A 13,241-nucleotide genomic window follows, 5' to 3' on the forward strand; every position below is an offset into this window, starting at 1 on the left:
ATATGGAGGCTGTCAAGTAATAACCTATTTGACAGGTAACAATGAACAATACATGTGCTGCAGCAATACATTCGTTGTAAATTGTCCCCTATTAAAAAGTATTATAGTATTTTAATAACTCACTGTTGTAATACATTTATTATGAATTGTCCCCACAAATGCATATACATTTGAATATTTCTATGTGCATATTTGCATGAGATGTCATATTCATTGATATTAATTTAATTTGTAATATTTTCTAGGAGAAATTCCACTCTTTCTAATGACAAAATGTTCTTCAATTGTTAAACACAGAATTCCAAAAAATTAAACAGAAAACATGAAATTTTGGAAAAAATCAAACAGAATCTGGCAAAAAAAAAAAAGGTTTTACCGATTTCATAGGACCCTTTCCATAGTCTGGTTATCCAATATGTGAATGTAGCATACCACATATTCGTGTTACGAATACTTGGTGGCGTTACAACACTTAGTTTCGAGGGTCTGCCGCCCCCCTGAAAAACATCCTAGGGGAATCGCTGGTAAAGTGACCATTCCTCCATCAATATTTAAGATTATGGAATTGTGTGTATGAATAGCTTTACTCACTGTACTTCAATCGATTTAAGGTCAGGATTTAGCCATTAAACACTCAAAATTATCAATATTTAAGCTCTTTTTGTTTCATGACTTTGCTCAGGGTCATGAATGAATGTGTATGACCCCAAAACAGGCGAAGTTATATTCTTCTGTAGAGTGTATAGTATTGAGTTGATTGATTTTTTTCAGTGTTTTGTGAGTCTTCCTACCCTGAGGCAGAACTATCTGCTACTCCCTCCATGCTTCGTTGTTGAGATGAGCTGTTTTTTATTCAGTGTGGCCTTGAGAAAATATAAAATAAGCAGTCATGTTTTGTTTTGTTTGTTACCAGTATGTGGCTGATTTTGTTTTTGGCAAAATGTGGTCCTGGAGACACCTACTGTAGCGGGAACTACTACAGGTACAGGAACATGTACAGTTTAAAACATAAATTTCACCTTTTATTGCAGCGTAACAGATTATAGCTTTAAGCTAATTCACACCAGCATTCCCTTTACATGTCAAATCAAAGAGACGGCACAATAACATTATACAAAGTTATACCAAACGGAACTCACAGCTACACAATGTCCGTCCATCCATCCATCGTCAACTGCTTATCCTGCGTACAGGGTCGCAGGGGGCTGGAGCCTATCCCAGCTGACATCAGGCGAAAGACGGGGTACATCCTGGACAGGTCGCCAGTCAAAACAACCCGTCACACTCACACCTAAGGACAATTTAGGGTCACATATTGGATGGTGGAGAGAACCCACGCAGAAGATGCAAACTCCACACAGAAAGGCCGGGGCAACTGGGTTTTGAACCCACGACCTTCTTGCTGTGAGGCAACAGTGCTAACCACAGTACCAACATATGCTTGTGAAATAAAAGCATGTCATGAAGGCCATAAGATAGATTTCAAGGTCAGTGAATACAGAGCTGAGCAGCTTTTAACAGACCTTTTTTGTTTTGAAGGTGTTGATAGAGCTGCAGCCCTTTACATCATCAGGCAGGGTATTCCACTGATTTGTGGCTTTTACAGAAAAGACCGATTGCCCAAATGCAGTGAGGCATGAAATGGTATGTTACACTTTCATATAGAGGATATTCTTGAGGATTTAATAGAATTTACTGAGAGAGTTACACAGTGTCACATTGTGAATATAATTTTCCTCAATATAACAAATGCTCAATAAATGTTTGATTTAATTCATTTGAATCACGAACAAATTAGCACTTAATTTCTCTATTAAGATATTTATTTTGTTGAGGAAAAGGGACTGAAAAGGGGATTTTACTTAATCTAAAATTCTCAAAGCTCAGTAACAATCTAATTTTTCTGTACCCCACAGTGATGAAAATGCAATGGCTTTTTGTCCAGAGTTTTTAGAGTTTGTTTGTATAACAACTCAAGAGCCCTTATGGCTGTTTCACTAGCCTGCCCCCAACATGTAATGCAATAAGGCACATGGGAAAGTATCATGGCATGCATAAACGTCCAGAGAGAGTCTGTGGGCCCTTTTTATACAATCTGTTGCATGGTCTAAAGTGCATGGTGCAAGTGTATTTTGCGAGTGTCCAACTCCACTTTTTATATTTAAATGGCACATAATTTGCATGCAAAGTAAGGCCTAATGCACAAAGGTATTGTATTTAGGCTATATATATATATATATATATATATAAAAGTAGGTGTTTTTTGGGAGCAACATGTATCAAACCAATCGTAGTGTCATCTCCTATTCCCTTTAAAAGCCAGGTGCGTCTGCAACTATTTAAATGGCGGATGAATGGCGCGTCATTTTTAAAAAGTGTGATGCAGACTTGCAGCAGAGAGAGAGCTCATGTTTTGACATGATCAGTGAAGTATATGAACTACACTGCAGACTAGAGTCTATACACTCGTCTCCTCTATGAAACTTCTGTATCCTAGCTGCGCTGTATTATTATAAACCACAATGAACTGGTCATGGGTCACATCTGTCTGTCGTCCAGGCGCTGTCTCTCCCTCATTTGTTCCGTGATGTTGACAGTGTAGTTGCTGTGGCTGCTTTGACATACAGTACGTTGATGTTTAAGTTTGCTGTCTGCTGGGGTGTAAAACATTCTCAAACTGTTGTAAATTGCTGTTGATAACTATTTAATATAAGTTACCTTGGACCTTCAAATGAAAAAACATTAATATTGCGCACCATTTATTTTATGATGTCATTAAACTGACCTTTTCTCACAACTGTGACTGACTGCGAGTGTCCCTACTATGTGTGTGAAACAGAATGTACGCGAGTTGTGAACCCACCTATGCAGCCGCATCTTACTGTCTGCTGCTGTGCAGATTGTTCTTTTTTTTCCCCAAGCAGTGTTTTCCTCTGTGGTGTGCTCCACTCCTTCTGTGAAAATGATTGGAGAGCCTCGTCCAACCCATTGAGCTTCAACCACATACTGTAGGATCTCTGACATTTATTTTGATGGGTGTACGTTTCACTTCAACTACTGTGACATCCAGCCTCTATTGATTCATGCATTTCCAACTTCCATAATTTTTCCCCACCAAAAACAGTCTCCTAGTCATTTCATGATACATTGACCAGAAGACAATCAGCTCCTTCATTCCCTAAATCTCTTTTTTCCCACTGTGGCACTATACACTCAAAGACTGAGAAGGGATTCAGATGCAGTTGGGCATCCTGCTGTTTACCTCATGAAAGTTTGCTCACACAGCGATTAAAGTGTTCTCTCTCAATGACTGATTTCTCTTAGGCAATAGGTGTAAATTTTTACAATTATCTGCAAGCAGTTAAAATGGTTAAACTGTAGGTAGTAACAATTAAAAGAATTCACCAGAGAGCAAAGGAAAATGCAAATTGCTTCCTTTGTAATAATTTGTTTTTGAAGCCACAAGAGAATTTTATTTGAAAGGCAACAGTGGGACACACAAGTTCTGAGTAGCTAATGGTAACAACAGATCAATGTGTGTTATATATAACTATTATTTTTAGCAATAGTTTGCCAGGCATGTGAATAATCCTGTGTATTCTTATATGGCCAGGGTCCACGCAGCTGTTTGCCTCCTGATTATAACGCCAGTTTTTGCCTTTTACCACAAACAATGTACCAACTGAATAGTTAGCTATAGCTACCTTACAATGTATACACTATAAATAAGTGTTTTGGGTTTGTGTGTTAGCTCAGTCTCAAAACATATTCTATTCCTTGGTGGCTAGGCCCGCTCCAAAATACTGAGTCTGCCCCAAACACAGCAAAATACAGCCAGAAGGCAAGGTCTTTCCAGAGACCTCATGGATGGCATGCAAGTTTATTATATAATATAATATAGAGTTTATTTATATAGCATCTTTTACACCACTCACAAAGTACTTCACAGTCAAATAGAAACAAATCATTAAAACAACGATTAAACACCAGATAAAATATAAAGGGGAACAAACCATAAAACATAAAATACCATGTTACAGAAATGCCTGCCTGAACAGATGGGTTTTTAGCTTTTAAAAGTCCACAGAGTCCAAAGACCTCAAGTTTATTGGGAGACTATTCCAAAGCTTGGGGGCTGCCGACTGGAAAGCGCTGAGTTTTAAAACGTGTCCGAGGTACACTTAGAAATCCCTGGGTAGGTGGTGGTGGGGGTTCATGAAATTCTGTGGAGCCTGGCCATGTTGGGCTCTATCATTGAGCACCGATTTAGAATTAATTCTAAAATTACAGGAAGCCAATGCAGAGATTTTAGGTAAAAGAAGTAATAAGTGAGAATAGTCCAAACGTGATGACATAAGAGCATGATTTTCCATCTCCATTTCATTTCTTGACACAACAGACCTAAGTTTTGCTCAAAACTCATGGATTGCTCAATAATGATACCACGATTATGCTGCCCAGACTCAGAAGATGAGGATAAGGTAGCAAGATTTTGCCTTATCGCTGAGTGATGGTTATCAGGAGCAATAATCCAGACTTCACTTTTATTTGCATTTAACTGCAAACAGTGATTTGCACAGTTGTTCAGTACAGACAGTTTATGAGGCTCTGTGGGTGGCGATGGTGCAGTGGATTAGACACGTGCCTTTGGTGTGAGAGACCTGGGTTGCTCCAGAGGCGTTGGACCTCTGACATGTATAGCAATTGTAAGTCACTTTTGATTAAAGTTCAATGAAAAATACAACTGGACGTTATCAGCCTCAAAATAATGCTAAAACTACTGATAATATGTCCAAGTGGCGGCATGTATATGGAGAATGAAATGGGTCCCGAAACCGATCCGTCGTGGACACCACATGGCAAAGCAGCAGTGTGCGCAATGCAAATTCCCCTACAGAGACTGAGGAGAGAGAGGGACAGATGGAGGTTGTGTTGATATGGATATTAACACTGAGGTAAATGCTCAACAAAACAAAGAGATGTTTAGTTGCAGTCCATAGGGATTTTACAGTTCATTGATGGTCTGCACCGTTATAGTTAATGTTGTGAACATCACAACAAAGCATTTGCTTTGTTTTTCTCTTACGAATACGCATTATGCTAAATATCTTCATCTGAATATCTCCTGCAACTTGTCAGTCAAGATGTGTTGGCAGCTTGCGATAGGTAATGCAAAATGCAAATGTTTTTATCTAAAATGTTGCAGATTATTACTTTTAGGTGTTGACTAATTTCGAAATAAATATCAAAACTTACAAAGTGCATCACATCTCTTATATTGCAGTGAGAAACCCTATGTGGCCAACATGTGTTCCTGCAGATATATTGGTAAATTCAGCCTTAGTCTACAGAGATGCTCTGGTTTGCGTCAGTCTCTACATCTATCTGTACACTGTGTGCATCCTCACTATTTTCTTTCCCTGCAGCCTTCACAGCATTGATGGGAGTTGTTGATCCACGGCAGGATTTTCAGCCTGCCTTGCCTGCTGTGTACACACCAGGCCGGCCATTCAGGTTAGGGGCGGGGGAGGGAGGGAGTCTGGTGGGTGCCGCTCCTCGTCTACAGACCTAGCTGCACACATACACACAGGCACACAGCCCTTGGGCCAGATCTGTCAGATCTTCCTCGTTTGTGAGCACAAACACACAGCACATTCTCTCTCTCGCGCTCCCCCTCTGTGCTCTCATTGCCACCCATCCACTGCACACAAGCCCAGAGCACGCTGGGAGAATTAATGGTCCAAGTGGAGAGAGTTGGCGGCTCGTTGAGGAGAGGGGGAGGGGAAGGAGTTAGGTGAAAGGAAGAGAAGTTCTTAAGCAGCACAGAAATATCAAGACTGCTTTGGTCTTTGTCGGTCTTCCCCTGTCTCTTTATTTTTTTTTCTTGAATAAAGTTAAAAATCTTCTATCGCTGTCACTGTTGGCTACTTTAGATAAAATGGAAGTCCCGTTAGTCACTATGTCTTTATTCATTTCAGAGATCTGATCAGAAAGAAAAACAGTCCGGTGTGGATGCATTTTAGTCAGCAGTCACTCAGTTAAACCTTCACTGTAACCTACTACGCTCACTTTAAGGAGCTACAACCCACCCAGATGAATTTAATTTTGCTGGTGTAGAGTTTTAGTGTGTCACGGTGGTCTAAATGCTGTTTCAGAGGCCTTTCTATTTTGATAAGAAGAAAACCGAATGTTACTATATTATACGCTTTCAACTGCATCTCACAGAAGCAGACATCAGCTGTCTGTGAACACCAGACCAACAACACACACAAGACCACTTGTTAACATGCAACTGAAGCTGCATTAGTAAGTAAGGGGCCTTTGAACTTTGAACCTTTATTATTTATTATTTATTTTTTTTACATAAGATAAAGTTACATTTACAAGATAAGAAGTCACTTACGAAGTTCATTTAAAGCGACTAAATGGAACTTGTGGGCAGAGTGTTTTCTCAAATTCGCCTAAATAGATCTGACAAGTGATTCAAAGTCTACTTACAGGAGTCAGATTCAACAGAAACCTATGGAGCCCTAACTCATACTTTATATGTTGGCATTTGCCTTCAACAAACCTTTGAATCCAAACAAACACCCAGTGGTAGCAGTGGTGGCCTCAGAACAGACACTGTCCCATGATGCATGCCTGCATGCATCATGGGAATACTGCGAGAATATATGTGTGCCTGTGTGAGTGTGTATTTGAAAAAGTATGTTTTCTATAAGTTCATGTGTGGAGAAAGACAGAGGGGCTTGCTGGTCTCTTTAACACAGCAGGGCTGTCACCAAAGGTCCTTATTATTCCACTTCCAGCCAGCCAGCTGCTTCTCCGCACTTTCATTTTATGGGTCTAAAGACAGCATGCGGGCTCTGATACAGAGTTGGAGGGATGCTGTGGGGGAGAATTCTGGAAGTCAAGTTGGCACCATCACACCTTTAATACTCATACGCGGTAGCATTAGCATGCCACTGCGGTTTAGGTTTGGGCTGCAGCAGACTGTACATTTTACCCACTCACCAGCTGAGTTGGATCACTGATGGGGTCAGTTTCATTTGAACTGCTCGGAGTAAGTGGATGAGTCAGATTTTAAATCTGTACATCACAGAGCCGTCATCGAGAGAATCACAGGGCACTCATTTTACATTCTCAAAATGAATCTCTGCTTTTACTCAGAACTGATTTAATCAAAATGAAATGGCTGGTTTGTGTGTTCCTCAATGTGACCTTGCAGGATTGGGCAAAATAACAAATGGCTAACAACATAAATACTAAACATATTGAAATTTACAGCCGCCCATTGTCCTCAGAACAACTTCAGTCTTAGTATGTGTATAGTATTTTCTTTGAAAACGAAAACCTTTTTCTTCCTCAAAGGTCCAAAAAGCGTTTATTGTGGTTGTGCTGATTAAAGCCATGACTTTATCCTGCAGTTCATAAAATCCCTCTTGAGGTTTTTGGACGGTGTGTTAGGCACCATTATCATCTTGAATTATGGGAACTCTAGGGTGTCTAAATTTTGTGAAATGGTCTCATACTCCCAGGTTATTGTACTCCCATGCAACACAATCATCAGACCTAATTACTCCCAGTGGATGGCTGCTGCACCAGTTCAGATCTGCCCACAAGGTTAACAGCTGGTTACAGATATTATGGCTCAATTTAAACTCTTCTTGATGGAAGGAGAGGCTAAAATAATGATCAGGTTGTGCATCTTTACGTTTTGTTGTCAGTAAAGACATAATGCAAGTTTCTGAGACTGTACAGTACTTTTGTGGTGTTGAGTATCAACTTGCCATTGCATCATTGCACTTTATCATGCAAATGAGTGACAAATTAAAGGCTGATTTAGTGTTGCACTTCCATAAAGATGGGAAAATTATGAGAGGCATAAAAATCCATAACAAATTATCTAAATCGCTGCAGCTGGGGCCGAGATATCCTGACTTTTATTGCCTAGCATGGGTCAAGCTCCAAAAATACAGGCTCCTACACTTCCCTGTCTTTCAAATTCTACACTGGAACACTGGATTCCAAACCTAAGCTCAGATAACCCCAATGATATCCAACTAGGGCTGCAACGATTATTTTCATTATCAATTAATCTGCTGGTTATTGTTGTAAATTGTCAGTAAAAAGTGAAAAATGCACGTAACAATTTTCTTAAGCCATCTTCAAAATTCTTTTTTTGCATCATCAACTGCTTGTCGCGGGGGGCTGGAGCCAATCCAATCGGCATCACTTGACATCGGGCGAAAGGCAGGGTACACCCTGGACAGGTCGCCAGTCCATCGCAAGGCCACATATAGACAAACAACCAGTCACACTCACATCCACACCTAAGGACAATTTAGGGTCACTAATCAACCTAGGCTGCATGTCTTTGTACGGTGGGAGGAAGCCGGAGCACCCGTAGAGAACATGCAAACTCCACACAGAAAGGCCGGGGCAACTGGGGTTTGAACCCACAACCTTCTTGCTGTGAGGCAACAGTGCTAACCACTGCACCACCGTGCCGCCCTTTGCTTGACTAATTACAATAAAATACCGAAAAATATTCAGTTCAGTATGGCACAAGACAAGGAAAAGCAGCAAATCTGTGAGAAGCTGGAATGGGGAATGTTTGAATCGATTATCATAATGGCTGTTGCTATTTATCTGTCCATCAGCTAATCAATCAATCAATCAAATAGTCGTTTCAGTACTATATCCAGCATAGTTGCACCTGTCTTATCCACGCTTGTCACTACACTATAAGTATTTAGTAAGCTACAACTACTTTTTTTAGTGTATGTAGGATTGATTATGTCCCATTGTTAATCCTAAATACGCAGAGTGCTGGCACTCAGAAAAAATGTGTTATGGTGTATTTTCAATTGTGGGAATCCTTGTTTCGGAGCTCTGCACACAGCTATTTTTTTTACTATACCCATTCTTGATTCTGCCTCCAAAGCTCTGAGTGGTTAAGTTGTTTCTCTAGCTGGAGAAAACAGCCACCACTTACCACAACACCACACTCATTTGAATCGCTGAACCAACTAGACATGTAGGTTGGGATTGTTAGGCCTCAAGGATACAAACAATTACTGTTGTCGGAGAAACCTCCACAGCGGAACTTTTAACTAATTTAGGAACTTCATGGTCAGGCTTTTTTATTACGTCATTGCAGTCCATTAATATTTGGAAAGGGACAAAATATTTTGTTGTTTTGTCTCTGCACTGCCAGGGCTTAGTGTGTTGAAAGTTATATTAGATTAAGGGTGTAGTTCTTATGACCCCTCACATATGCAGTATTGCTACAATGTAAAGTAGTGAGTGGACAGCTTGTATAACAGCTTGTTTGTTAATATCTAAACCGCTGGCAACAAAAGTGAGTGATACTCTATAGTTCCAGTTTTTGTCCAATGTATGTGTTTTTCTTTCAATGCAAACATCTCCTCTCTCCTTGCCCAGGCTCTCCTGGTCTACAGGTCCAGTTCAAAGTAGATAAGGGTTTCCTGAGGCCTGGCGAGAAGCGCTGGTTTCTGCGCTACCTGGCCCTGCACACCATGCACATCGACATCTGGGACAGCGACTCGTTGCTCCTCATAGGTTCTACTGCCATCGAGCTCAAGGTAAAAGACTCATGATTCAAATATATTGAGATGAAAGTGATCATTTGTGATCATTAGTTACAGTATTACAATATGAACTCTGATTTCCACTCACCTGGTGTTCTTTACAAGAACATCCCAGAGTTGAACATTAAAAAGAAAAAAAAACAGCTTCCGTTTTAACACATGCATTATCAACTCATGACATACCTTCCTCACAACCCAGTGCATCTGTCATGTATTCATCCAGCATTTGCAGATTGTGTTAACACATTTAAAAAAAGTTAACCAGGCGTGACAGATGCTACTGATAATAGAATGTCAAATACAAAAACGCTTCACAGTATATTAACCAGTTGTCCTCAAACACAACAGACATTTCATATAGATGTTATTAATGGTTTTATTCTGTCTACTCGGACCAGATCAAGCATAAATTATCTTATTTTATAAGATATGCAAATGTTGATTTTCTTAATAGGAAAAGAGCATAAGAGTTTAAAATCTGAAAAATGAAATGCAGCAGAGTGAACTGTAATCTGTTTTGGACAAACCCACTACTATGCAATGTTGCTCCCTGTGTACTCTGGTCAAGGATTTCACCCAAGCAAGTTTTCCTCCTATTTTAACCTCTAAATAAATTAACCACAGATAAAAGGCTTTGTAATTTTGTCTTGATTAGTACATTTGTGTTTTATGCATGCTTGCAAATAATGGCATCTCATTTTCTTTTCTCCAAAAAAACTATTTTGCGTCCCCAGTACATGTTGCGTCAGGGTAAATCGGCAGTGCAGGCCCTTCATGAGGTGGAGGTGCTGACCACCGATTACGTGGGAGAGGACACCCTGCTGACGAGCGCAGATTCAGGTCGACGGTCAGCCTTCAGCCCCGTGACGGTCCACACCATTATCAGGGGCCGGTTGTACATCCGCACCGGCAACATAGGCAAGTACAGCAAGAGTTTCTGACAACTGATATGGACGCCAAGGCGAACTGGCTCTTTCAGAGCTTTCAACTGCATCTCACGGTCTCCACCAGTGAGTGTTGAGTTGTGTTATCATGGGACCAAAGGACGGAACTTTGGTTCATATTATTTGTATCATTTGGTATCATATTATTGTCACATATATAAACTTCCATGCTCAACGTCCTTGGGCTCTTCTGCATAAATGATAAATTCATTTTCATTCATGATGGTTAGTGCTGTGATACATGTGAGAGCTTTTGATATTGGTACCTTGATACCATACTGAACTAAATAGTTAAATGCTGTATGGTCAACGTTCTTGCACTGAGCTTTGAATGTAGTATTTGTTAATAATTCATCCGACCAGTCAGACAGTTGTCTCACTTTGTATTGCTGTTTTTGCATATGGAGAAAACTGTAAATCAAATAGACCAAATTTAGTACTGCCTCCATTGGGACACAGAAGAGGGTTAAGAGTGAATACATGGGATGAGGGCTATAAATAGTTGGGTAGTTGCATTATGAAAACATGAAGGTAAATGTAAGAAAAGCCAGGAAAAGAAGAACTAGTATTTGTTGTAGCTTTCTAAAGAAAATCCAGTTTCATTATCACCCAAATCTTCTTCTACCTCTGAAATATTTAGCAAAGTGTTTTATATTCAGCCCATATTCCATTTGGATCCTCAGATTATGAAGTAGTGCTGTCTGTTTACTTTTATTGATGTGTTGAGTTGGAAATGACAGTGAATCCCCCAGGCTGCTGCTGCTGCTGATGTTAAAAGTTCCCATTTTCTGGAGGTGTGCAGGCTTGCAAAGCAAACACTGTGCCAAAACGAAATATCTTGATGTGATAGTTCCACTCCATCTAGCAACTGAGCACCTTTCCTCTTCCCTCGCACTCATCCAATTTGGGCCTGGCATGCCCCTGCGGCACGATGGCAGCTGATGATAGCTTCCTCACCATTAATCAACTGTTGAAACGATACTCCCTCTCATAAACAATGCATCATTCTCTGGGCCTCAAAAACTCTGCAGAGTGCCATTGTTGGGGCTAAATATGCCACCACTTATCACTCAAAGCAGGTTGAGAGCGCAACGGGTTATTGGGTGTGCTTGGGATGGATGGGGGAGGGTTGTGTCTGGCATGTAAATTCCAATCAAGGCTCAGTTATCCATCAGGCGCCCTGGCCGACAGTCAGAATCAATTTGGGGAGGGAGGACTCACAAGCACTTTTCTTTGTTTCTGCTTCCATCTGTCGCTGCCTTTCTCACATTCGCACTTCTCTCTTCGCTCTTTATCAGTGTCTTCCTGTTTTCTCCAATTCATCCATTTACCTCTTACCTTTCTAGCACATGCTCTCTCTTCCACCCTCTATCTGGCTGTTTATTTTCTTCTCTCACCTACCCTATATCCTTAGTGTTTCTCTTTCTTTCGCTGTGTCTGACATCAAGCTGTAATAAATCAGTGCTCTTATTTGGTGGGTGGTAAAGGATGTGGAGCCCAGCTATTAATCGGCAGCAGGGTGGGGGGGATAAGAAGTTACCCACAGTACGACAGATGGATTTCCTGTATGAGACTTTGACAGAGATTTGATGAGAAGAACACACACACAAGCATGTGTGCATATCAAATCACTCGCGCATGCCAAGAAGGCACGCACCCATGCATGCACGCAGACGTATAGACAGGCAGGTGAACCAGAGCGTGGACAGGTTGTGTGATGAGGCAGGGTGGCAGAAATGAGAGGCGGACAGGTATAGTGTATCACCAACATCATGTGAGGACCCTGTAACTCATATTCTTGTGATTTTCAAGTTCAATAGAAGGATGACATGGCTTCTCTGTGAATTGGAAATGTTCCACTAAATCCCCACTGGATGGACTCAAAAATGCACACTGGCCCAGCTGACAGGCACGGTGTATTTCTGTGTTGGCACTGCGCAGATACAACTCCTACATTTCAGTTCAAGAGGTTTATGGAAGGTTTTTTTGAAAATCGTTGATGACGCAGTGTGTGACAGAAAACAAAGTATGTGGCAGCTAACGCTGTCAAAAGTGAGGCTGACTTTTCTTCTTGTTGTGAGCATCTTGTCAATTTAGATTAATGTGCTGATTTAATTTTAGCCATATATTATTATATGATAATGTTGATGAGTTTAATGTGTACCGTAAGTTTTTTAATATTGATATTGACCTCAAAGTTATTATTGTAGGGGATTTTAATATTCATGTGGATGTTGAGAATGACAGCTTCAGTACTGCGTTTATCTCTTTGTTAGATTCCATCGGCTTCTCTCAGAGTGTTCATGAACCGACTCACTGTTTTAACCACACCCTCGACCTTGTTTTGGTGTATGGTATTGAAATTGAACATTTAGTGGTGTTCCCACAGAATCCCTTTTTATCCGACCAATGTTTGATAACTTTTGAGTTTGTATTGCTGAACTACTCGCCATTGGGCAAAAATTTCTATACAAGATGTCTGTCTGATAGCGCTATAGCTAAATTTAAGGATGCGATTCCATCAGCTCTAAATACATTATCTAGTCACAAAGTAACGGAGGACTCCTATGCTAATTTCAGTCCCTCCCAAATCGATCATCTTGTTGATAGTGCTGCTGGCTCGCTGCGAATGACACTCGACTCTGTAGCCCCTCTAAAAAAGAAAATACTAAAACAAAGACGG

General features: G+C 40.6%; 1 protein-coding gene across 2 annotated transcripts in view; it reads left to right on the top strand.

The window, feature by feature from the left end:
- nphp4 (nephronophthisis 4) overlaps positions 1–13,241 on the top strand; it is a 178,182-nt gene that overhangs the window by 100,841 nt on the left and 64,100 nt on the right. For both annotated transcript variants that reach the window (XM_046056486.1, XM_046056485.1), the window contains 2 exons: positions 9,448–9,608; positions 10,349–10,532. In XM_046056486.1, coding sequence (XP_045912442.1) covers positions 9,448–9,608; positions 10,349–10,532 — 345 coding nt within the window. The remainder of the gene's footprint in view (positions 1–9,447; positions 9,609–10,348; positions 10,533–13,241) is intronic.

The sequence above is a fragment of the Micropterus dolomieu genome, linkage group LG08, assembly GCF_021292245.1.
Source record: "Micropterus dolomieu isolate WLL.071019.BEF.003 ecotype Adirondacks linkage group LG08, ASM2129224v1, whole genome shotgun sequence".
Classification (NCBI taxonomy): domain Eukaryota; kingdom Metazoa; phylum Chordata; class Actinopteri; order Centrarchiformes; family Centrarchidae; genus Micropterus; species Micropterus dolomieu.